This window comes from Manacus vitellinus, unplaced genomic scaffold, assembly GCF_001715985.3.
Source record: "Manacus vitellinus isolate BGI_N305 unplaced genomic scaffold, ASM171598v3 scaffold_14_pilon, whole genome shotgun sequence".
In the NCBI taxonomy this organism is placed as follows: domain Eukaryota; kingdom Metazoa; phylum Chordata; class Aves; order Passeriformes; family Pipridae; genus Manacus; species Manacus vitellinus.
Genome location: NW_021939063.1, coordinates 265324 through 291904, shown reverse-complemented (window position 1 = coordinate 291904; position 26581 = coordinate 265324). Strand labels below are relative to the sequence as shown.

The window sequence follows — 26581 nt, the reverse complement described above, 5'->3', positions numbered from 1 at the left end:
GCACCGTCCTCTCCAGTGACACGTCCAGCAGGGCCGAGGAGGAATGGGAGTTGGCTTGGCCCAGAGCTCATGTTCACATTCAGGGGCTGAGGAAGCATGTGGGTGATGTGCAGGTGTGGCAGCAGTGCCCGAACCGGGTGGAATTGAGGATCTGACTGACAGGATGGAGCAACGTGGTATCACACTCATCTGCTTCTCTGCTGGCCAGACGGGCTCTCAGGGCTCCCACTCCCTACAGATAACAGCTAGGGTTAGGCATAAAGGTGTTGTCAAACAATGAACGGCAGAGATCTGATAGGTAACTCCAATCTGAGAGTGCTGTTGAGTGTAGTGGAATTCTGAATGCCTTCAGACCTCTTGACTGTAAGGCAAGGCGAGTATCAGCTGTGAACAGGCAGGGCTACAGGCTCAGCTGCACTCGGGAGGAGGCCTGAAAACTTCCCAGCCTGCTCTGGCCTTTCTCCTCAGGCACTGTTCCTTATTTTTCCCCCTTGGGCCAGAGTTGACACAAAGCTGGTACAGAACACACGTTATGTGGTGACTCGTATTCCTAAATTCAGACAGGATCTGGCTAGAGTCACTCAGCAGAGCTGGTTAGCCCAGGGATGTTCTATTCCCTGCTAACTCAGGCAGCAGAGAACCTTCTTCCCATTTCTGCTGAATTCCAGTCAGCGAGGGAGGCTCCACTAAGGCCAACGAGCCACAAACCACCACTTTTAAAGAAGAAAAGTGGATTTGGTGTTTAAGGAACAACTTGAAGACAGGTATTTTGTGGTAGGGAGCTGTCTGTTTGCCCAAATTTCTACTATCAGCACATCAAGGTGTGATTTGGCTAGGGAGAATGACTGCTCCAGTGAGAAACATCAGCCAATTCCTCACCTCCACAGCTGCAACCCAGCATAGCCTTACCCTTGCCACATCCCTGTTTGTCCCACAGGACCTGGGTGGAGAGATCAAACCACTTCCCACAGACTAACCAAAAAACTGAGTAGCAACTCCTAATCCTCTAAATTATGGGATTAAATCTGTTGACATGGGAGTAGGCGGCCACTGCTTTTACCCTTGGTCATCATGCCCTCTTGTTGGTTCTGAGCCACAGCCAGCACCTCTCAAGTGACCGCCCCAAAAGAATTTACCCCAGAACCACTTACCTTCACAACCAGCACAACATGCTATCCTGAGCCAGGACCAACAGCTGGTCCTTCCAAGACAGACCTCATTGGTAACTCATCTCACTTGATTACACCCACCTGCAAGCTGAGTGTGGCAGGGAGGGAGGCAGACACACTGTGATGCACCAGCCCAGCGGGGACCCTGCCAGAGGCTGTCCCAGAGATCAGACACTGCTGCCACTTTATTCTCGCCGTGCCCAGGTGGTGCAGGGCTGACTGCAGGATGAAAAAGTTGCTCAGATTTTGAGCTCTTGAGGCTCAGCACAGTTTTAACACATCCCTCATTTTTTTCCTAACAACCCCCGCCCTGTCCCTTTGGAAACATCCAAAATAGGCTGGTGTTAATAGCTGAGGTCTTTATTTAAAGTTTTTATATACAGTAAAAGTGTCACAGATAAATCTGTGACAATCAGACAAGACAAATGTAAATCTCTCTCAACAATTAGCAGCTTAAGATCTATAAACTACAGTGTTACGTTCACAAGTGTCATTTCTGTACTTTTCAACCCGTGCAAGTGAGTTTTTCTGTTTATTTTTTTTACACTTTTAAAACACACTTACAGCTAAGTCAATTGCCTACAACTATACCACCTGGCATACACAACACAGACACACAGGGTTTGTAACTCCTTAGCCACATTCAGAACTCACTTAAAAACTGGCAAAACTACTCAATCTTGAACCCTTTGTAGCTTGGCTTCTTTTGTTACAATGCTTTTTTTTTTAATAAAAAATGCATATTTTCAGAGCTGTCAGACCATGCTTTCCCATCTCAGTGTAACATGTACACAAGTCAACAGTTCATCTGATCAGACCTAAGCACATATGGGACTGGAATAAATCAACAGAGTAACTGCTGGGAGCATGCTGAGTATCATTAAACTAAACTAATAAGAGAAAAAAAGAACTTTATGAAATTTTAAATGGTAAATTTTTTTGCATCAAGATTTTCTTTCTTTGCATTGAAGGACACAGGGGAAACAGATGAACTTCATTTGAACTCTCAAATGTCAATGAGGAGCTGCTGCTTTTGAAACTTACACAGTCCATTATGTTTTTTTCCCTTTTTATGTGCCAAGGTTATATGTGCTACAAACACATCTCAGCAATTTCTGTGTCTTTTCAACTCCGAATATGAAATGTTTTGGGAAACATTCTGCGACTCTGAGATGGTCACTAAAACGTTTGTATCTACAAAGGAGACTGTTAAAGGTACTCACACACACACTCACATCCGTGGCAGAAACTGTCCTCTGCCTGTCATCCAGAAACACTCCATCAGGAAAGCAAACACAACCACGTACAAGGAAAGGGAGCTTTAAAGCTAGAATCACATTTCCAACAATATCATCGTTAAGCTATCAGAAATCATCACAGACCTTCAAACTGAAGAGGGAGAAAAACCCCAAAACGTTCTGCTAATGCAAAAGGCAAAACACATGGCAGTTGTGTTAAGATATGAAAAGTGGATGCAGCATCATACATGGCATTACTGCAGACAATTTTCTGGAATGGAAGAAACTGTCGAGAGAGTAAGAGACAGACAGACACACTTTGTCCAGACTCATGTACACGGCCTCCACCAAACAGTTCTGAGGTGTAAGTTTCTATTAAGCCTGCACCTTTCTAGCAAATTAGCAAATGGTGTTTATTGAATGTGACAGAATTCAGACGCTAAATGAAATTAGGATATAAAGAAGAGGGACAAACACTTCCTTAAATACTACAGATGAGTGGCACTGAGTGTCCAGATCTATTGGCTTTCAACTCCTTCCTGCTTTGACCACATAAAAACCTAGCATGCACAATTCTAGTGTGATCAAAACTGAGAAAACCAGAGGTAAAAAGGCCAGGTTTCAGAAATAAAGGCAACAAAGCATTTCAGTTACGTCCCAAATCAGTTCTTACTGTTATTCACACATTTGCTTCTGACAAAACTGTGTAATGGGAAGCTAATAGTTACCCAAGGAACATGAGTCACCAGAGAAGGGTGGCAACAGAGCAGAGCCTCACTAGAACAAGGAGCAGGGCCAAGGGGAGGAATGGCCACGCACCTTTGCTCTGGCTGTGGCACTGCAGAAAGCACAAGCAGCATTGGCCTGAGTCAGCTGCATTTGGCAATTTGTATTTTAAGTAGGACAGGAGCAGACTAGTGCATATGGTGACAGAGAGGTGTGCTGTGATTCCCTGGGGAGGGGGCACCTGAGTTTCCTGTGACTATGGAAAAAAAGAACCTTTGGAGGAAGAAAGATGGTTGAACGGTGGAGGGTTTGCCTCCACTGGCAATCAGAAAACCCTCAAGACTGTTCAACTTGTTTGAGGGAATTTCTCAGAATCTGCATCACAGCACGACATCTGTGTATATGAATGTATGTGATGTACATGTCTCATAAATGTATGTGTATGATTTCAACTGGTTTAGGTCATGTGGGCAACAACTGGTTCCTAGAGGGAACTTGATCCTGCAAGGAAGGAAAACAGTTAAGACCTAACTAAACACCATAAATGGTTTTGAAAGAGAATCCTGGAGTCTTTTTGGATTTCATGAAGACAAAAGATGAATCTTGGCATTGTTATGGTGAAAGGGACAGCAGTTAAAAACCAGCACAGAGCGAACACAGATTCCTTGGACATGAGGGCTGGCTGCCTGCCTCTACCAACAGGTCACCAGCAATGACACTGCAAAGGCTTGGGGTTACATTTGAAGCTGACATTTCCTTTAGAGCTTTGCAAAGGTGTCTGCACCAAGTGCTGGCTCCTGTGGCTGAAAAAGAGGATGCTCTCTATGGCACACCACAGACATAGACACACAAATGATCTTACCAGAGCCTGACAGGAGGAAAACTTTGGTTTCACTTTTCAGGGGTTTCTTTAAAAATTAGAGCTATTTCTGAGACAACCATTCTTTTAAGTGGACTGTTGAGTTAATATTTCTTTCCTTAAAAGAACCTGTCTTTTCCCTAGGAAGGGATGAACAGAAATTCCTTCTTCTTATCCTGAGGCAGGAATTAGAGATGACATGCAAACAAGAAATATAAACATACTATCCTTCACATCTGGAAAAAGAAAAAAAGCCTTGCATGACAAAAAGGTGTGGAGAAGACAGATGGTTTTTGATGATGCTGCATCTGTATGCTCAGGAGGACAGACAAATGGCATGTGAACAGCACTGTGTTCAACAGGCTGGCATTAGAAACTACTCTCCGCCCTCCTCAAAACTGCTTCAGGACAAGACAGCTCACAATTATTCACGCATTTCTTCATTTACAAACATCACTTCTTTATTTGAAAGAAAAAAAAGTAATGACCCTCCCAACCCCTTCCAAAAAAAACCCCAATAATAATAATTATAATAATAATAATAATAATAATAATAAAAAATCCTATTAGAAACAATAAGGAAGCACTGAGAGTTTGAGTATTACACTCTTCAAGTATGCTGTTTGGATTTTTTTTTAAATCTGTGAATATACATATATTAAAAAAAACCTTAAAAGTGCGACCAAGGGCTTCTGCTTAAAGATAAGTATTTCAAGGACTATTTCAAAATACTGTAGCACGACTGTGCAGTTACTGTGTATGGCATGAGGCTTCCACTCCATACACTCAGCCAAGTTAGTCAGCCTTACAGAAAGTTACTGAAGTCAGGTTAGCACAAACGGTGAACCCAGATGCTGAGCTGAGAGAGAGATCCACACGTTGTTTTTCTCTTGTTAAGGAAAGAAACCACTCTGAACGCATACATTTGGACATGGAATGTGATCAGACTTCACAGTAAAAGTTTAGTGTTACAGGTTTGCTGTGGTACCATCATTCAAGGCTGTGCACTAGATTGAGCTTTGATCATCTTAAGCTAACCACGTTCTCTTCTTCCTGACAGGTTTAGTACAGTAGTTCAAGCCACAATTTAAATTGCCCGTTGGTATGCTCCAAATTTCTGTATTTTATTAATTTCTTTTGTACGCTTTAAAGAATCTCAAGATTTGCATCCAAAGAGAACCATGCTACATAAAAATTATCCAGGATTCTCACCAAAAGAGTTCTTGAATAAAATCTAAAAAATACTATTGCAATGCATCTCGCAGAGAAAAAATGTTATTCTAAATGTAAACAAATTCACTCGGACACTTTAAAACTTCAGCAGAGTAGTTGCTGACTAATCTTTGTCACACTTGCTCACCAAGAGCGCCGGGAGGGAGCAACACAGCCCATTCCTGCCGCCATCATCTGGGGGGAGACAAGAACCGTTCCAAGTAGCCGGTGATGGCGTCCCAGTGCTTCCACAAAAAGGCAATGAAAACCACTATAAATAAAGTGCTGAACGTCCTATTGCGAGTCTTCATGAGGGGCACAACACAGTTGGCCACAGTGGAGACGAAAACGAGGAGGACAGCCATGACAGCCAGCAGGATGTTGATGAACTTCCCCAGCAGGTTCCTGGCTGTGGCATTCTCCAGCCCCTCCAACTGCACCACTTGCTGCTGCTGCTGCTGCAGCTCCATCTTGGAGATGCGTGTCTGGCACGCTTCCAGTGCCTCCTGTGGGCAAGAGCACACACTGGGTCACACACGATCCACGGCTGTCACCTCACAGACTGGGCCAGGCCAGGGTCAGCATTCCCACACACACACTCCTGAACTGAGCAGAGGTAGCAGTGCCATTTCCCGTGCCTAAGGGTGAGAAGCCGCTCACTAACTGAGCACTGCAGTCTGTAACACACCACGGCACCTCATCCGCACCCAAGACGCTCAACAGGGAGGTGCCAGGTTGGGCAGAAGTTGGGCTTTGTTAAGACACACCCTTCAATGCCACCTGGCACTGCCAGCTGCCAGACCCTGCACGTGGTGCTATGGCCACCCAGACCCACCATCCCTCCTGTCTCACTGTCAGACCAGAGGGAGGTGGGTGTGACAGCCCTCAGCAATCCCACAGCCTCTGTCCAGAATGGGGGGCTACCCTGCAAGGTGGTCACTTCAGCTTCGGTTCCAAGAGGTCACTGAGAGGACAAAGGTGCTGTGCCTAGCCAGAAATCTTTGTCCTTTTCCTCTTCTAGGATGTGTATTCCCAAAACCTCCTAATTCAGTAGCTTGTGCTTTTCTGGCCCCTCTGCAGAAAACTACTCAACCTGGCAGAAAACTAAGTCAACAAAAACAACTACCCAAAGGCTCAGCTGTGTTCTGCTTGCTTAGCGAGCTGTGAGCTCAGGGAAAGGTCTGAGGAGCACCAGGGCTGGGACTGCACAGCTGCCATCGCAGGAGGAAGATCTCCTCCAGACTGCAGCAAGCTGTGGCACTGGCACAGCTCCAGGTGACACTGGGAGGGCTGGGGAAAGATGTCTAGGAGAAGGGTAGGAAGCACAAGATTTATGGAACTGCCTCCAGGAAGAAGCAAAGCAAAAGGAGGTTGAGGGAGAAGACTACTCTGCACAAAACCAGCTCTCCAAAGCCCTGCTGACTTGGGGAGATTTTGTCAAATCTTTTCACCGGGTGAAACCTCAACTGGACCAACACAACCTGCACTAAAACACTGATGACATGCAATGCAGGGGGCTAAAGGAAAGAAGTTTTATGGCAATTAACACAACCAGATACTTCTCCTCTTGAAGATACAAAGTTACAATTTTTCCACTAATCCTCAGAGTCGACTTGCAAGTACCATCTACAAGTCTGCAGCAAAGCAGCAGTCTCTCCCAGACTGACCACTGAAAAAGGAACCAGGATTGTTCCTCTGCAACATCAGCCCATGCTCTTATATAGTTTTTCATGCAACAAAACACTTACCTTTTCCCCAGCAAGGCTGAGGAATAGGCTGTACCAATTTGCAAGTTTCCACTAAAAGCACCAAATCATAAAATGAAGATTAAAAAAAGCTATTGAGAAATCCCCACTTAACAATTCAAGTTTTCACCCTTACTTCTTTCTGCTGTTTGAATTTAGAGAAGAGAACAAAACCTGACCCTTATAACACACCCCCAAGGGACAGCCTCCTGCCTACACGGCTGGAGGCCATGGCACCACTGTCCACAAACAGTGATTAATTTTAACTTTAACGGTCACTGTCAACTGCTACATTTCTCACTGCATCACGGTTGTGGGGGTCAATGAAACATGAGGGCTTTTCTTTGGTTATGGCCCCTGAAAGCACAGGGCAGAGCTGCTCAGCTGCCTGAACAGCAACAACTGGGAAGGAAGGACGTTTGACTCAACGGGACTTGCAGCTGGATCCACAGGCGTGCCAAGAGCACAGCCTGCTCGGTCTCCAGAGGAAATCACCTGGCTGAACCACCTCCAGGGATGAAAAGAGGGAGAACTTTGACCTACAATTCTCTGCTCACACTATAAATATCTCGCATCGGCGATCAGAACTGAGATGTCTGCTAAAACTAGCAAAGCAATTACTTAAAATGGACAAGACACTTGTTCCTGAATAGGCCTTTCTCCACAAGGGTCAGAAGCAGCTTTGCTTTGTAGAAAGGCCTCCAACTTCATGATCTCTGTCTCATAGCTTTTTTTACATACTGAAACTTCTCTTTAAAAAACCACCTCCTTATTTGGGCAAAGCCAACAGAAAGAATTGTTTCCTGACTCAAAGCAGTGAACACATAAAGCCATTTTTTCTTAGATGTATGTGACCATTGCTGTAAAACTAGTGACACAGAACCACACCCCAGGGCCCATATACTGGGAATGCTACTGTAAAAAACGTGTTCAGGTCATGGCTCGTGGGTGTCTAACACCCTACAAAGGCCTGCACAAGGTGTGGGCACTGGCTCCTGCTTTGCTACAACTGATTCACTCACAGACTCCACTCTGGCTGAGCAGCGGCTCCCTCTGTGCAGGGGCACAGACAGCCCTGCTTTACAGAGGAGGTTACCTGGACAGATACTCAAGGGTCCCAGATGGAATAAGGTCCTTTCAGAATGTGGCAATACACAATTTAGCAATAAAGCTACGAGGATTAAAATCAAATACTGAAGTGCAGGAGTATTTTAAAAGTGAGTTCCTGAAAGAGCAGGCAGAGGGCAGGACTTGGATCCTCGCTTCTGTCACCCACCTGGATGTCCCGGGCTCGCTCGTAAGACTGATAGGCAATCTTTTCCTCCATGCTGGCCAGCTCCTGTTTCAAATTGAGGATCTCATTCTGGTGGAGCTCAGTCAGGTCATTTAACTGCTCTTCAAGTCTTTCACATCTAGAAATGACAACACATGGTACAGTGGCTTTAGTGAGAAGAGGACGGCAAAATGACACCAGTGACAACCGAGGAACAAACATCACTGCCTGTGCAGTGAAACCAGAGGGGCTGCCTCAGGCAGCACCCAGCACGCACTGCCACCATGGCCCTTCGCTGGGAATTAGTGCTTTCTACCAGGTAAACTCTGTGATCCTGCTCCTACTCTGGAATAAAACACACAATTACATGACAACTGTCAAGTGATGCAAGAAATCAAGGACAGAGTTAGAATAAAATAATGTATTCCCCAAACTTTTGTGTAAACCAAATAGTTCCCTTCTAATACCATAAGCTCTTAAGCATTTTCATCTACACTCAGAATAGTAATGGGCATAAAAATGACACAGAAATGACATGTGACCGATGCCTCAGAGAACATGATGTTACTGTCTGATCTCTGCATGAGGTCACGTGGATCTTTGACTTGTATTTTTCTTTATCTCCCACGAATGATGCAACTTAACAAGCAAATACCATCATATTATTTATAAGAAGGACACATGAATCACTAACCTGCAGGCTTATTTTTCAGTTTGCTCCTGGTGAATGGGCCAGGAGCAGTCCTGTGGAAGAGGGCTGCCCAAAAAAACCCAAGTTACAACAATTGTGAGAGATACAGTTTTGGTTCTCATTGAGGGAGTTTTATATCAACTTATGTGATAGCTCTGATGGTAACAAAGGTGTGGGCACGGCTATGGTGGCCATTTTCCACTCTGGACTCTGATTTACACTGTCTACTCATTCTAACAGAATGGAAAAGCTTACCACACAGCTCTTACCATCTGAACCTCGATCCTAATAACCAAGAAACTTCTAAGGAATTAACCACAAGGATAATTCCTTGATTAAATTTTTCCTTCTGACTCTGCCTGAATTTAATTCATACACACACATATAAGATGAATAAACAATATTTATCTAGAATGAAGAATTTAGTTGCAAGTTCTGGAACAAAGACAAAAATCCTGCTTCTGTTTTTTAGGATTTTTTTCCCCAAGATTTTTTTTGGTGCTTCACAAGCTAGTTGTTCAGAATCTGTAGTCAAGAGCTAGCCTTTAAAAACAGTCTTGGGGTTTTGTTTTTAATGGACAAGTCTGAAGAGAATTTTCATTTCTGTTCCCAATGCAATATTGCTTTAAACTAAGGAGCAGTCAGACACAGCATGACAATTTGCAGCAGCAAAACATGTGGTCAACCAGTAGTGAGACCGACGACCCCCAAGCTGATATGGCTCAGCCCAGAAAGGTGCCACAAGGACTGTGCAACCATGCTGAGACACACCAGGAACTGGTTTCCCCAGACTCAGAAGGGCATGGCCATGTGAAGACTGATTAATGAAGAAGGAGCCCAGATAATTAATACTGCCATTTGTTCCCACACAACTTAACGAAAACAACAACTTGCCAACAACCAAGAAATCATAATTAAACCCACTCTAAGTCTCAAAGGAAGCATCAATTACTTGAAATATATTCAGTCTGTTAATATATTACAAAATTCTCCAGTGGGTTTATTACACAAAAAGAGACTTAAGCATTTCTGAAAATAGCATGATTGTGTCTTTTAACCTCCTCTCACACAAACACCCTTCATAAAATGGCTGTTGCCAGGCAGGTTAAATCCTGTTCTCTAACAAGAAACAATTGTATTTTAATAACTTCAAAACTACCTCAATCTACAGGAAACATAAGGAAACCCTGCAAATCCGTACAGTTAAGAGTTTAAACAGAACAGGATTAGCAGAAGAGTTGGCTCCAATTCTCCTGCCCTGAATGCCGGACAACCAGCTCATTCCTGACCCACACCCTGCTCAATCCCAGAACTGCTGCAATTGGCACCCAAGAATCACCTGTGCTTCCAGAACCCACTGTGTCAGGCAACTGCTTGAACTGGGTTATTTTAAAAACCCAAACCCCTGCCCCCACTAACCTACCCTGACTTATTTTTGAAATGACACAGCCTCCATTCAGCTGCTTTTCAATCCCTGTCCCATTACCTACAATTTAGAAAATTAATTTTTTTCCTGCTGCTTTCTCTTGGTGTTCAAATTTGAAAAGCAAGGAGAGGTTCATGCCACTTACAGGGCCCAAGGCCAGGGCTTCCCTGTTGAAAGCTGGTTTGCATTTAACTGGGAGTATTACAGAAATAAAAGGGACAGGCCACCAGTCGAGGGGTTTAAGATGATAGACATCCCTCTAACACAAGTGCCAGTGTCTTTTGAACAGACTAAATTTGTTTGTAAATATACCACTTTATTTCAGGTATGGAAAACTCCTCTTTGGAGTGAAATTTCTCCTTAAAATTACCAGCCTCTAGATGAACAAGCACCAGCATAGAAATATTTCTGTGCAACGGACCAATGTCACCTGTCACAATTATCACAGAGATCATCAGAGCTGTTCTTATGGACACAGTACACTCCTGGGGCTCACGTATGGGATATGGGAACACTTAATTTCAAACAGCCACACTGGATTTCCACACATTTTCTGAGGCTCACTGCGTGGGAACTGGGGAACTGGTCTGAAAAGGCTCAGAAACACAGTTATGACCATCTCATTTTTTAAAATGCTTTAAAGGCATTTTAAAGTAATAGCTCCAAAATACAAAGCTAATACACACATGGAAGCACATGGAAGGGAGGGATGTGACGAAAAGGATACTTTATCTGCACACAGTGCTTGTTGAGTAAAACTCTGATCAAACTGATGCTAAAGACCTTTGAAGTACACTGTAAACAGAGTTTAACACCTGTCTTCAGTTATCTCTCAAGATGGACCTTTTTTTTATAGCTATGTCATACAAACTTCCATGTGATCTTTATTTGTCATGAAATACATCTTTATGCTACTGAACACACTGCTTCCAATAGTGGAGTAAACAGCTAAAAGCAGTATCTATTTGTAATATAGTCCAAGTCTTCTACCTAGAGGATACACAAGGGACAGAGTTTGCTCCAAAGCTGCTCTCAGTGCCCACATCCCAGTACTTCCAGGTCTGAGCCTCCCTGGGAAGAGCACAGCTTTGCAGGGACATTTTGGTGCTGTCCTGGCTGGGCGAGCACCCACCTGGCCCAACGTGCTGCCTCCACTGCCCAGCAATACTCCAGAAGAGCCCCCAGACCTCTGAGGTTCAGCTCCTTTGATCTATTTTAAAACATATCATGAGGACAGACTGAAGTCCAACAATTAGACTACATCAAAACCCAGACAAATGGAAGCACCAGCAACTACCATTTTGGCTGACAGATTTCTCCTGACAGGAGGGTGGGAGACCTAAATGCCCTTTCCAAGGATGTCAAGCTTGGAAAGAAACCCAAACCCTCGAACTGGCCACACTCCAAATATGTGAGCTCATGATTTCACCATGTACAAACAAGTTCCTAAAGGGACACACAAGATGAAAATACTCAGCAGGAACTTTATTTCAGTCTCAATAGCACAGAAAGTCCCTGTTCATATCAGTAAACAACTGCCACCTTCCAACAATGAGATAAGCAACAGGCCAGTTCAGTGCCTGCTCTGAACTGCCGGGGTGCCGTCAGACTCTTCCTTCCTCAGTGACTCAGCCCCAGCGGAGCAGAGCGCTGCACTCACCTCGATGCCACCAGGCCAGGTCAGGCCAGCCCTGGCAGCCAGCAACACTGGGGCAGGAGAACTGGAGCAACTGCTCCAGTGAGTCGCTGCCTCAGAGATAGTCAGCAAACCAGCAGCTACACGGAGTGATAGGTAAGATCTGGAAGCTGGGAAAGGGAGGGAGGAGATGGAGGAGGTAATGGAAAACCCATGAGGCAAGCCATGACTGATAAACAGAAACTGCACAAACACACAGGGAAAAAAAGATCAGAACCTGCAAAACAGTAGAACATCTAAGAAAGAGGAAATGGACAAAGACCAGGTGAGAAAATGTCACGGCACATGCTTTGTTCCAGCTTCCAGGTACAATGCAAACACTCAGTGTCACCTGACAAGCAAAGGGCTTCTCCAAATACCTCTTTTTTTTTTAAGCTCTAGCTCTGTGTTTGTTTTTGAAAGCTTCACAGAAATAGAGCAGACTTAGGAGGTATTTATAGCTTTTAAAACCAGTTATGATTAATTTGAATCCCCAGCCTCTCAGCACCAAACCACAATCTCCTTTCCCATCTTTTAATTTTTTTTTGAAGAGAGAGGTTCCAATTGGAGGAACAAGCGCCACACCTCCCTGCCAAGGCAGCAGCAACCTCTACCCTTGGACACATCACATCACCTTCCAGTTCTAGGGTGACGTTGGCTTTTATCATGACGGTTCAAAATACACAAGCTATCAAACAAGAATGTAGATTTGTACAGTCAGGTAGTCATCCCACTGTGATTAGCTCATTAGATCTCGCTATTGTGCAGTTACCTTCAGAGACAAGGGCACTGACAGTAGTTTAACTGGTCCTCCTTAAAGGTCACACCTTTAATCTATCTGCATCAACATTCCAAATGGCAGGTCTAAATTACTATCTTTTTAAACTTTTATAAGCCAAGTGCAGATTCTCCCAGAAGCTTTTCACTCCAGGCTGCCTTGGTTAGCGGCTGGGCTCTGGGCTCACCTCGGGGCAGTGCTCTGTAAAGCTTAATGGCACATGACAGGTATGACTTCACAGTGCACTAGTATGGGACCTACATGAACCTTGCTCAGGTGTTGGACAGTGGTGAGCCAGTTTAGCTGACAACAGGCATCAGTCCCCAGGGTCCGCCATTGTACTTTCAGGCCACTCCTTCAGCTGTGCTGTGCTTGCATATAACATTCCACCATGAATGGCTGCTGCTGTATGTGTGAAACAACAACCTACACAGCAACAGACAACAGCACCTCTCTGCTGGGGAGCAGAAGATCCAGCTCCACGTCACTTCGGGATGTGACTTGATGACAATGAATCACTAGGAACCAAAGTTGCTGTGCTGGGTGCTGGTTTCAGTCAAACCACTGATTGTTGCAAAGCAGGATTAGAAAGTGGTGTTGGTCTGTCTTTGTTTGCCCAAGCTCTGCAAAGCACACAGAAAGCTTGCTGTCTCTACCAGATCCTAGCAGGTTAAGCCTTTTCCAATGTTTTTCCAATGATTTGGCACCAGCATGTCTAAAGAGCTGCAGGGCAACTCCATGTTACACTGCACAAACCAACTCAGCAAGTGGCACGGGGCACTTCAGCAAGCCTGTCCCCACGCACCCGCAGCAGCTCTGCTGTGCCTTGCAGGTTGTGCTCCGCAGCCAGGCGAAGCCATGAAGACCACAAGGAACTTCCTGACAGCAGCCTGCTGTCCTCCACCAGAATGAGGGCTTTGGCCTTGCATTTCTTATTTAAAATTTAAGAATCCTGTTGACTTAGACTGCAGTGTCTTGAATGCCTGAAGAAGAGCAGCTGGTAACTCTTCTCTTTGGAGCCTGGGGACAAGCTCTTGCTCCCAGTGTGTGAAGGGGAGGATGCCAAATTTCTACTGGACAGCACAACGCAGCCTGCCGAGAGCCTCTTCCAGCCAGTGAGGAAGGGGAAGCATTCCCTCAGCACCTCTCCATGGGCAGCTTTCCTCGGTGGGGAGGTGGGGGCAGCCTCAGGGTGGTGGGAGGCACTGGCTGCCATGCTACGCTGCCAGGCTGCCTCCCTGAAAGCCACTGTCCCCTCTCCTCTTTGACTTCATCAGGGACCAGCAGTAGTGCAGCAACTGCCCCACCTTTCCATCACTTTCAGTGAGGGGAGGGCCAATGGAAGCACAGGATACCCAATTCCAGAGCCCCGTAACCTCCACAACAAGCACACTGCCAGTATCTGATATTTAATTCAACTTAATTTCCTTGAACTCTGCCACTGTGGGCTGAGTGAAGGAGACAAAGGATATTCTAGTTCTGGCACACGGGTAAGATCACGTCTTGTCAGAGAACATTAGGAAAGCTGGAATGTTTCTTTCTCTGGTAGACATGGATCTGAGTGTTGGAGGAGGCAGGGTCAGTCACTGTCCATGCATAGTTCCCCGTCTCCCAAACCTTTGCAGGGTTTATGCAGGGCAAAGCACTGTCTGATAACAGTACTCTTGACTTTGGGACACCTTATTAAAACTCTTTGGCTTGACTTTTTATCTTGAAAACATTGTGAAATAACCGTTTTCCTTGCTATTTTTTTCATGTAAAGAAAGGGAGATGAGCAGCAAGACAGCAATATCTACAAAGGACAAAACCAGGAGGGAAAAATCCTGAGACCACCACAGAGTTTCTCACCTGAATCAGGCTGTTGGGAACAGCCTGCTGAGCAGTACCATCCCAGCCCTGGTGCTCTGAGATCGCAGCACTGAATTGTGAAACAAAGTACCACAGCACGTACCTGTACCGCTCCTCCTGCAGGGTCTGCATTATCAACGTGTAATCCCTCTGGTAGCGAACCTTAAGGTCCTCAAATGACTCTTCCAGTCTTGCCTGTGTCTCTCGAATTTCTTGAATCTCATGCAATATTGCATCAAACCCTGAGCTCTGCATATCCAGAGTGTTTGTTTTGGAGCTGGAAGCTCCCACAGGGCCCCCCGTTGTGCTGTTGGCTCCCACCGAGCCCGACGTGGCACTGGAGCAATCCTCTTCACTGCCATATTTTGGGCTTGACTGAAAGTTCTGAATAATGCCTAGAGCCTTGCCTCCTGTCCCATCCTCCTGGCCTTCTTCTAAGGAGTCTTTCAGATTAGCAATATTGTCTGCGCTCCCAAACTTGTTTCTTATGAGGGAGGCAATCTCCCGGGGTTTGGAAACCACAGCTCCTGCTGCTGAGTGTGTGGCCTGGGAGAAACTGGAAAGCCCACCTTTTACGCTGTCTACCACTCCCTCACTGAAGCCAGTGACTTTTGCTCCAACATCTTTCAAACCCTGATGCATATCCCTGAAGACATCCTTTGGCTGCCGAGGGATCCCATTCTGTTCAATCTCTCGCAGTTTTCGGTGGTAATGTTCCAGTTTCTTCTGCAGTTGCAAGATGGTCTGGGCTGACTTTTGATTTTTCTTCTCAAACACTTGCTTAATGCGGGCGCTCTGCTGCTTGTCTGCATTGTTGGCCAATTTCAGGTACTCTGCCACGTTATCATCACGGGCTGTTTGCTCAATTTTGATCTGCTCAGTCAGCTTCAGTATCTTCTGCTGCAGGTGTGTGATGGCCACTTTTGTCCTCTGCGGATCTGGGGTCCCATCAACAGAGTCCGTGTTGATGCTGCCATCAGTGCTGGAGGCCACGGCACTGGAGGTCTGCGCCAAGCTGCTGACTTCCAATCGCTCGATCTAGGCAAGGGGAGAGAGAAACATGAATGCTAATCATCAGCTTCACCAACAGAAAACCCTTCATTCTTTATGCAAACCAACTTGGCAAATGGAAGTAATTCTACAAAAATGCACCTTTTTTCTCGCAGCCCAGGGGACAGTATCAATCAAGTGAGTATTATGTGTTTTACGGACATTTAATAAAAGCTGAGAAATAAGCAAAACCCCTCATACTTGAGCCCACTTAATGGCCTCAAACAATCCAAAACTCAAGCATAAATGCTCATCAGGGCACCCGAGCTTGGCAGGCTGAGCACTCCGAGGTATTGGTACAAGGGCAGGGGTTCTACCCGCTGGAGAGTGAAGGGACCGAGAAGGTAACTGAGAGCAGAAGCCACATGGTTCAAGTGTACAGCACACCCGAGTCATTCCCCCGAAAAAACCACTCTGCTACGGTCAGTGCTTCTAACAGAGACACGGGGCCCGCGAGGGACCCGAACGGACGCCCCGCCGCGGCAAACCTTGCGAGCGGGTGTCCCTGAGCAGGAGAAAAACAGCGAGTTTCAAAGGAAAACTCCCGCTTTTGGCCAAAAAACAAGGTAAACGCTGTTTCAGCGCAACCGAACCCGACAAGTGCCCGCCGCGAACGGCCCGGGCAGCCCCGGGAGCCCGCGGCCCCCGCCAGCCCGTCCGCCGTAACCCCTTCGCCAGCCCGGTCCCCGCCGTCCGTACCCCTTCGCCAGGCCCACCCAGCCCGTCCCGCGTAACCCCCCCCCTTCTCCGGCCCCAAGCCCGGTCACCGCCGCGCCCGCTCCGCCGTGCTCGGCATGCAGGCCTCCGCCGGCCGCCCTGCCCGGCACGGAGCGCGCCCGCCCCCCCCCGGCCCGGCCCCGTCGCCCGCCCCGCCCGCCCCGCCCGCCCGCGCGCACGGAGGCCTCCCGGGCCGGGGACCGCCCGACCGCGGCCCGCACCGATCTCCCTGAATGGCTTTTACACTTTCGGCTCCCGCGGCCACCGGCCCGGCGGGGACCGGCCAGGCAGCTCCCGGGCTGTTGCACTGGAACAGCTGCCAGCTGACCCACAGCTACTGCCCAGACGTAGAACCATGCCCGTGTTTGTGAATATGCGCTTTACAAAACAAAAAGAGCTCTTACAGTTAACTGTACCCTCTCTCTCGATTCAATATTCCACATTTAATGCAAAAAAAATCAACATCTTGCAGGCAGCAACACTGGCCGCACTGGGGATCAGCCAGGATCCTTTCATAACCCTGAGGTTCTCTGTTTGCTATCTCATCAACAGGAAAACCAGTCAGACACCTGGAAAACCATTTTCCAAAGGAGTTCAGCTGCTGGAAACCACAGAATATCAGTTCTCAGTCAGTTGTGACTCCTGAAATATCAGCTGCTCTCTTAAGAGGGATTAGTTCTAGAAAACCTGGATCTTGGCATCATCATCATCATCATGGCCAGTCTTTGCGAACAAAGATTTGGGAAAGGTCTCTACCCACGTTTGTTACAAGCACGCTGGTGATACAGGGCTTTGCAAACGCGGGTAAGGCCTTCGAGCCTGCGCAGTGGATTTTTTAGGTGAGACACAGTGTGCGCTGAACTGAGCCCACCCTTTCATCCTGAGGTTCATCTGCCGGGGCCGAGCAAGCTCGGATGGTGGCAGCGAGGTCCTCAGGACGTAGGTTCGTTTAGAGTGACCTTCTCTTAGATGGATGGCCTTACAGGCCTGACGAGCTCCATCTGCCCGGGTTTAGAGTTGTCGGATCTTGGCATAAATCAATGGAAAATTGGTGCTAAGAATTCATATTAATCAATGGGACCAACAATATGCATGACATCAGTACTACACAGAGAACATGCTGTCTCCAAAATGTAGGGATGTACATTTTTAAGTCATACACATTTGTTAAGATACCTCTTCTTGGAATTTATAATTTCATTAAGATTTTCCCAGGGCTGTCACTGATCTGATTTCTCCCTATGGCCTAGAAGGACAGAAAGACCCTGGTTGTGCAGGGCACGTCTGGCCTGGTAACATCACCCAGCACCCGTGGCACAGCTGCTCTGAGCCTCACTCACAGAGCAGCTCTGCCAACCTGCCCCCACCCCAACAGCAGCACAGCACAAGGTGTCTGTGCAGCACACAAGACAATCTTATTACTGTTAACTGCCTACGAACCAAGAGCTTCTCAAAAAACACGTCAATCCATTCGTGACAATCTCTACCTACTCCAAAGCAAGGACATTTTAGTATTAGTGGCAGATGAAAAAAAGAAAGATCCACAAATTTTATGCAAAATGTTAACAAATTAATTTGATATAACATTTTATCCTTTTTTTTCATAATCCTTTTGTTCTGGGCAGCAGTAAGGGTTGAGTGAGTGTGGGACTGACCCTGTGTCCCAGAACCAAACAACTGCTGATCACCAGCTCTTCTGCAGCCCACATGCTTCAAGCTGAGATCTGCACAGATAAGTGTCATGGAACTAATGGGGCTTCAATATTATGTTGCAGTAAAGAGTTTCTATCAGCTCAGTGTACTTCAGGTTGGGTCTAATTAGTCTACATGTGTGGATAATTACTATATATGACACTAAAAGTACACTCTTCCTCTCAGACACAAGTTTTTTGAGAGAAAAATTTAGTACAAACTTTCTCTTCCCCTCCTTTTAAAGTCAACTGACTTCAGCAAATCTGCTCAGGTTATCTCCCTACACCCGCAGCAGAAAATAACCTAGAACAGCAGTAGTAGAATAAACCATGTTGGGATAATTGCTTTATAATTACCAGCTGTGTGGATATTAATCTGGGATAAGAAAAAGAGTTCTTTCCAATGCAAAAGGAAATGGCCGTGCAAAGTGCAGTTCTGGAACAAAACAGAGATAATTTCTTTGTCCATATTGACAAGACTTTGTAAAGGGAAGACTTGGCATAAACTGTGTCCCTGGGAAGTTCTGGTGGTGTATTATTGAATTTGAGATGCCTGGCAATCTGTCCTGAAAAGATGCTGGTAAAGTAAATACTGTAATGGTCAACGCTTGCATAAGAACAGGGATTACAATTCGATAGTCAATCTCCCTTGCTATACAATTTCCCAGTATATTGACAGTCCCGATCAAGGGGAGCTGTGTGCCCTCCCACCAGGAGGTGCTCTGAGAACTGCTCTGGCACTATGCCATGAACCAAATGAAATCATGTGAAGACCTTATGCTTTGTCTCTCTCAAGATCTCACCGAATTCCCAGCACTGTCTACGCTTTCAGGCTTCCTCTCCTGTACAGGTTTTCTAATGTCTATTCTGCAGCACACAGCCCAAAACCCACTTCAGGATTCTGCCTTTTGGTGCTGCTGAAGATTAAACATAGAAGTTCCTCTAAAGGTGTTTCACCCTTTTAGAACTTTTCCAGGGAAAACACATACACAAAATCATTCACCAAGAATATAGATTGTTGTTTTCAAACAGGCAGGGTAGCTGCATAAGTGAACAGCAGCTTTCAGAGCAAGCTTGCTGCAAGGGGACTCCTGCTTCCTCCTCCCTTGTCCGGAGCTTCACAAGTGTGACCGAAAAGTGTCATGTTACTTAGAACAAAAACATACAGGGCAAAGTGAGACAGGGGAGCTGAGAGTGACTGCCACACACAGCCTCAGCAGTTAACAGCACCCAAGGCACCCATGTTAGTCACCTTCCCGGTGACTGTACACCTGAGTGGCAGCTAAAACTAACCACAAAAGCATTCAGAAGTTGTTTTGTTTCCTTTTCCCACTGTGCTGAAGGCAGTTCAGTCATACAGGCAGAAAATCTAGGAGACTCATACAAAGTCAAGTTTGAGACTTCCTGTTTGGAAACACCCCTCATTAACAGCATCATTAGCATGTGGCAGGTGCAGCAATGGGCTCAGGAACTTGGCCAATCCCTCCATGCTGAGTGGGCAGACGGTCTCCAGCCTCAGGCAGGCGCCAGGAGTGGAGACTCGAAGTCTCTGATGACATTTACAAGACAGTTGGTTCCTTAGTAAATAAGATCTCTCGTTAACACCTTACAGGGAATAAAAATCAGAGGGAAGAAAAAAAAAAAAAGAACGTTCTTTGTGCCTGACCATGTGTGCAGAGTTACAGCCCCCCAAGGCCCTGTTCCATTGGATCTGCATTAAACCACCTGAGTGTGTATTTGAATAAAGCCACACACAGAATCCCTGGCAGGTACAACGAAGAGCTATTTAAACATCACAAATTACTGTGAGGTACCTTCATCATATTCTATTAAATACCATCAACAGCCACAAGTCACCTCCCTGGAAGACACCTGCAGCACATGACTTGAAACACCTGAGTGAAGGTGGCACCAGCCCCGCTGTCCCATGAGCGGGCAGCGCCCGGTCACTACGGATCCAAGACAGACACTGCATATGGCACAACTTACCACAGGTCCCAAAGAAAATAAAAAAGTGACACAAATTCCCCTGCCTCACACACCCAGATGGTGCAATAAGCTATTTATGACCTACAGCTTATCAAGAGTTGAGAGTGTTTTTCTAATGCTTTGCTTTTCAAAGGTTGTTACCAAATCACAGATCAGCTGGGGTTGGAAGGAACCTCTGGAGCTCACCTTGTCCAACCCTCCGCTCAGGTAGGGCCACCAAGGGCGAACTGGCCAGGGCCATGTCTAGGAGGCTTTTGAGTGTCTCCCAGAACAGAGGTTCCACACTCACATCCTACATTTGTGCATCTGTCTGTAATAAAAACTTGGGCCTGTAAGTCTCTCTGTTCCAATGCTGCCACACATCTGATACTACCAACTCTGTGGGTCACTATTTATTTCCAATTGCATATTTATATGATGGCAAATCCTGTGTAACAGCATAAGTAAGGGAGAATATTTCTGATCATTCACCTCTCAATTAAATACACACAGAAGATCCAAATACTGATGCACTTAACCATCCCAAGAAACACAGATGCCCACTCATGTATGGATTCATTTATGAATCCACCTTCCACCTTCCCTCAGCAAGTGCTCAGGGCGCATACAAGCTCCTGCTCTATGAAACATCTGCCTTGGCTTTACTGCCAAGAAGAATACAAAAGAAAAACAAAGAACAGGTCCAGTGTGATTCTTTGTGACACACAGTGCAGTTATCCTGAAAAACTGTATTGGTCGACTGAATGTTCAGAAGCTGCTGCAGCTTTGCATTTTACAGAATTAGAGGATCACAGAATCAACTGGGTTGGAAAAGACCTCTGAGATCACTGAGTTCAACCTATGACCTAATGCCACCTTGTCAACGAGACCATGGCACTGAGTGCCACATCCAGTCTTTCCTTAAACACCTCCAGGGACGGTGACTCCACCACCTCCCTGGGGAGCCCATTCCCATGTCCAATCACTCTTTCTGTGAAGAACTTCTTCCTACTGTCTCACCTAAACCTCCCCTGGTGCAGCTTGAGACTGTGCCCTCTTGTCCTACTGCCAGTTGCCTGGGAAAAGAGACCAACGCCCACCTGGCTCCAACCTCCTGTCAGGGGATTGTACAGAGTGATGAGGTCTCCCCTGAACCTCCTCTTCTCCAGGATAAACAACCCCAGCTCCCTTAGACTCTCCTCACAGGGCCTGTGCTCCAGACCCATCACCACCGTTGTTACCCTTCTTTGGACACTCTCCAGCACCTCAATGTCCTTTCTAAATTGAGGGGCCCAGAACAGGACACAGCTGCTGGCCTCACCAGCACTGAGTATAGGGGCAGAATCACTTCCCTGCTCCTGCTGGCCACACTTCCTGATCCAGGCCAGGATCCATTGGCCTTCTTGGCCACCTGGGCACACTCTGGCTCCTGTTCAGCTTCCTGTCAATCCACACTCCCAGCTCCCTTTCTGCCTGGCCGCTCTCCAGCCACTCTGTCCCAGCCTGTGGGGCTGCAGGGGGTTGTTGTGGCCAAAGGGCAGGACCCGGCACTTGGCCTGGTTGAACCTCATCCCCTTGGAATCAGCCCAACTCTCCAGCTTGTCCAGGTCCCTCTGCAGAGCCCTCCTGCCTTCCAGCTGGTCAGCACTCCCCCCCAGCTTGGTGTCATCTGCAAATTTGCTGATGGTACACTCAATCCCCTCATCCAGATCATCAATAAAGATACTAAACAGAACTTGGCCCAACAGTGATCCCTGGGGACACCACTAGTGACTGGATTCCAACTGGATGCAGCTCCGTTCCCCACCACTCTCTGTGCCCCACCATCCAGCCAGTTCCTAACCCAGCACAGGGTGCCCCTGTCCAAGCTGTGGGCTGCAGCTTTTCCAGGAGTATGCTGTGGGAGATGGTGTCAAAGGCCTTGCTGAAGTCCAGATAGACACATCCACAGCCTTCCCCTCATCCACCAGGCAGGTCACCTGGTCAGAAAAGGAGATCAGGTTGGTCAGACAGGACCTGCCCTTCCTAAACCCGTGCTGGGATTTTAACAGGCTCCAGTTACTTACCCACAGAAACTGCTGGTCATCCTTGCCAGCAACTATTCTGAGCTCTCCCTAGCACACTCCTAAATCCAAAGCCAAACCAAAACCATCTGAGGAAAGCACACAAACAGATGGACAGCTCAAGGAAGTCTTGCTGTGTGTTTTTCACAGCACAGCTCATTGGCTAGATTATAATTGGGGTTTCTAAGAGATAAACAGCCTTTGCCTGTGGGCAATTAACCCTCAGGATGGTGGGAAGATGGTTATGGAAAAAAACCCCAAACAGCAAGTAAACAAAAATGAAAACTGACCCTGAAAAAAAAAAAGAAAAAAATACACTACAGTGCCTTTGCCTGCCTCAGACAACAGCTTGAGCAGGGAACCAACGTTGTAATACCAAGAGGAAATGGCTTTCCATCTTACTCAGAGTAGTTAAACAGTCCTGAGTGATGATAACTACAACACAAGTGTGCTGAGGGTCCATCTGCCAACCCAGAGGCTCGTGTGCCCTGCTCTGCAGAGAGGGGAGAGCAGGTCCTGCCCCGAACACAAGGGCTGTCAGCAACCACAACCCAGCAATGTTTCACATATGCTCTCCCTTTCCTCAGAGGGGTCCAAACCAAGCAGCCCCCTGCCTAACCCTGTACTGTCACAGCTTGGGGACAGACAGGATAGCAGCTCCCTCCAGGGTTGAGGTGCAAGCTCTCCGAGGACCTAGTGATAAGGCACTTGGAGATGCTATTACCACATTCCTAAAGATGGTTCACCAGCAGGCCCCAGCCCCATACCAGCCAGACCGCAGGAACACCACCAGAGCGAAAGGTGACCTGGGACTGCTTCACTTGGCACTGGTGCCAAGAGCAACATCCACCAAGCGATGGCCTGAAGTACACAAACAAATCCTCAACCACAGCTTGGGGTCTGGTAAAGCCAGCTGCAGCATGACTTGTCCATGGCCTTGTCACCTAATTTAATATGAAATGGAGTTGTGATTCATGTGCCACATCAAGTGTCAGAAACAGAGTTTAGCTATGAAGGAGCCAGTTGGCTTTTCCTCAGAGCTGTCAGTGGCAGAAATCCCCAAAGCAGACCAGTATTTCAGCTTTAGCCCTCGCTGGGGTCGGGAGGATGATGGGAGATGCTGTTGCCACATGATGTCATGGTCACTGTATCAGAGAGCATTGCAGGCAGTATCTGTCACAACCAACACAAGCCATTCCACGAGGGAGCTCCGGTGAGTCCCTGTCAGTCCAGGACAATTGCTGGTCCCAGATGCTTCTCCCACAGCACCAGTGCAGTGGAGCTTGGGGGGCCTCACATGTTCCCCCTGCTTGACTCCACCTGCACAGGGCCCTGTGCCTCTTGGGAAGCAAACACATCACTAACTAACTGGTTAAGAGGTAGCTGAAGCTACAAAGCCGACTTACACTTTTCCCACCTGTGGTTCAGGCAGTGCATCCCCAGTGCCTGCCAGCCTGGTGCAATGGGCTCAGGCAAGGAACACTGGAGAAGCTGTTCCCTCAAACGGGACGGGGACATGTGGGACTAGGCACCAGCTTGGCCCACAAGTACTCACTGACACAGGAGACAGAAGGGACCGACATGGTGCAGTGTAACATCTCCCTTAAGAGGCTGTCTGTGGCCCTTTTAATTCTTTTTAAAAACCAAATTGCTGCCAAAGACATCACCTTCTTGACTTCAAACTTCTGAAATCTTGAGAAAAGGTATTTTTGAGTACAAAACCAGTAAGGCTTGGTGGCCCAATTCAGTAATGGTTTCCCCAAGCTACAGACTAGTCAAGCAGAAAATCATTGGTGTTGACTGAATAAACAGGGCAACATTGTGGGTGATGCAAGTCCAAGGGAATGGATACAACAATCTGACTGGAAAAATAAAAAAGAACTGAATTATACACAAGGGCTCATAGAAGGTGGAAACGGATGATGCAGCAAAAGATATGGCCAAAATAACATCCATGGATGTTTATTTTAGCAGCTCCTGATTTTTAATCTGAGGGGAGTGCCAATCAGGCCAGGAGTTACAATAATAATGACAGGAAATGAGGTAAACCTAACAAAAAATTAAGTAAAGGAGTCAGTAGGAGAGGGTGGATTAGGAAACAAGTTTATACAAGTTTTCATCAGAAAGTGACTATATAAAATCATGGGGTTTTGTTTGGTTTTGTTTTTTTTTTAACTCATCCTGTTTTCACTAGTGTGTCTGAATCATATCTCATTACCTGAGACACAAAATTTTTGTTAACACTTCCCAGAGAGTAGAGTGGTTTTGGCTTTTTTTTTTTTTTAATGCTTCAAGTTGCTATCTGATAAATAAAGATTATTACTGCATGTTACATATTCATTTGTAAAGAACAGAGTTTAATTTTGTGGTTGCAAGTTAACTTTGACTTGCAAAGCACTGAAGCAAACTGGGTCTAGAGTCTGGGAGGACAAATGCTTCTGAATGATCCCTCTGCATGATTCGTCTACACAGATCCTTTGCAAGAGCAAGGATTCCCCTTTTTCAGGGGATGTTTCTCTGTTGAGGTTTAATATGCATGCCCCCTCCAGGTGTTTAGTCTAAAGGGCTCCAGTACATGAGCAGAGCAACTGCACTTCTACATTTACTTTACTTCTTTTATTTTTAGCTGTAGTATTTTCTGCAGGAACGACACAGAGCATGACCATAACCAAACTTCATCCTGAAAGCAGCTGATCCAATCAACAGTTCATACAATATTAAGTATTTAAAAACAACAGGATTCATGTTTCCTGCAAACATATTGCTTTGTCATTCCTGTAGAGCACTTCCTGACACATTGTTTCCTTATTTAAAGCCTTTCTAATATAACACACACAGTACATCAGCTGATACTTGTCACAGCTATGCAACAGAGCTGCTTCAGTCTCCTGCCCTGTTCAAAGACAGCTTGTGTTTGCCCCAAGTGCTGCAGGTGCTCCTGCATTAGCACCACCTAAATCTCTGATATTGCTCCAAGTGGCAAACTCAGCTTGTCAAGGACAATGTGGGCAAGGGCAGTCCATACAGCCCCCGGACACACGTTCCCTGGGGCTGCCGGCACATGGCACGGCTGCCTTGGGAAACCTGGAAGAGGAGAACACTGAGCAGTGAGACATCAGAGAGGAAGGTGTGCTCAAGGGATGGTGAACACCCAGCAGTCAAGCAACAGGGCACCTGTCCAGAAATCCACAGGGAACACTGAATCAGGTAAATACTGAAGTCACTACACTGCTTTTGGTATTCTTGCAAAAGCCAAGAATCCTAATCGAGATCTCCATTTAGAGACAGCCCTCAGTGCAGCATCTCCTCAACGTGTGGTGGAAAGCTGCTCAGGCTACCCTGACCTGGCCTAGAGAGCACAGAACATGGTATTCTGTGCTCACTACTCCTCTCTCCAGCTCTCAAGAGGTGATGCAGCAGCCTGATGTTATATGTGCCAAGATGCAAAGCAGACAGATCTATCAGCCCGGGAGGTACAACACCTTTAACCCCCGTTTTCCTACTGCCCTGTAGCGCTGTGGTATCACTGCAACCTGGCATTTCTAACAGGGCTGTTTCTGAGAGCCACCTGTGTGCCACTTTTGTTATGAAGACTGATGAATGCAGTGAGACAAAGAATACACGTCCAGTACAGAAGATATTATTCTCCTTTGGGAAGAACTGTGAGTCAATTAAGTCAATGGATTAGACATATGTGTTTCAAACACAACAGGAACACTATGTGATCTCTCAACCATGTCTTCTGCAGATGGTAACAGGCAAACCTTCAGCAATGGCAAAGGCAAACAGCACAAAAACAGTCTGAATCCTGGATTTCTTTTTTTCTCCAGAAAAGAGCCACAATGAATGGGAGAGCTAACTGTAACAATTCAAAGAGAAATAGCTTCTATTTTGCGTTGCAGATCAGAGCATCAGAAACCTTACTGCCTCTCTTCAATATTTAATAAATTGAGGGAGAGATACTGTTTACTGTTAACTCAAGACTAGGAAAGGGCAATGCCAAGCTACCCAGCTCAATGAAACCAAAGAAAGATACTTAATCATTTCTGAAGGTCACCAGCTCCACAGGAAGCAGTATGCTTACTCTTTTTCTACCTGAAGAAGAATATGGTTCTGCAGTTTGTTTACTGCTTTGTGAAAATACATTTTGCACAGTTAAAATAGCAAAACAAGAGGTCACACTAAAAAAGCTACCAATGCAAGTACCTTTCTCTTAACACTGGGCTGCATCTGCACCCACCTTCTTTCATTGTTCACTGTTTCATAAAAACCAAATCCCAAAACAACAAAACCAGAAAATCCCAAAAACCAGCACCATATTTGATCTTGTTTATGGATTGCAACACTCACTCAGGCAGGAGCCCTTTTCATACTTTCCAGTTTATGAAGCAAAGAAAAGCTATATAAAAAACTAACCACTGAAAGTCAGCAGCAGTGCCCAGAGGAAAAACA

General features: G+C 46.4%; 1 protein-coding gene across 3 annotated transcripts in view; it reads right to left on the bottom strand.

Moving 5' to 3' along the window:
* Positions 1–1511: 1511 nt before the first annotated feature.
* TMCC1 (transmembrane and coiled-coil domain family 1) overlaps positions 1512–26581 on the bottom strand; it is a 96558-nt gene continuing 71488 nt past the window's right edge. For all 3 annotated transcript variants that reach the window (XM_029958276.1, XM_029958277.1, XM_018068765.1), the window contains 3 exons: positions 14744–15678; positions 8226–8361; positions 1512–5710 (listed from right to left, as the gene is read on the bottom strand). In XM_029958276.1, coding sequence (XP_029814136.1) covers positions 5396–5710; positions 8226–8361; positions 14744–15678 — 1386 coding nt within the window. In that variant the 3' untranslated portion in view covers positions 1512–5395. The remainder of the gene's footprint in view (positions 5711–8225; positions 8362–14743; positions 15679–26581) is intronic.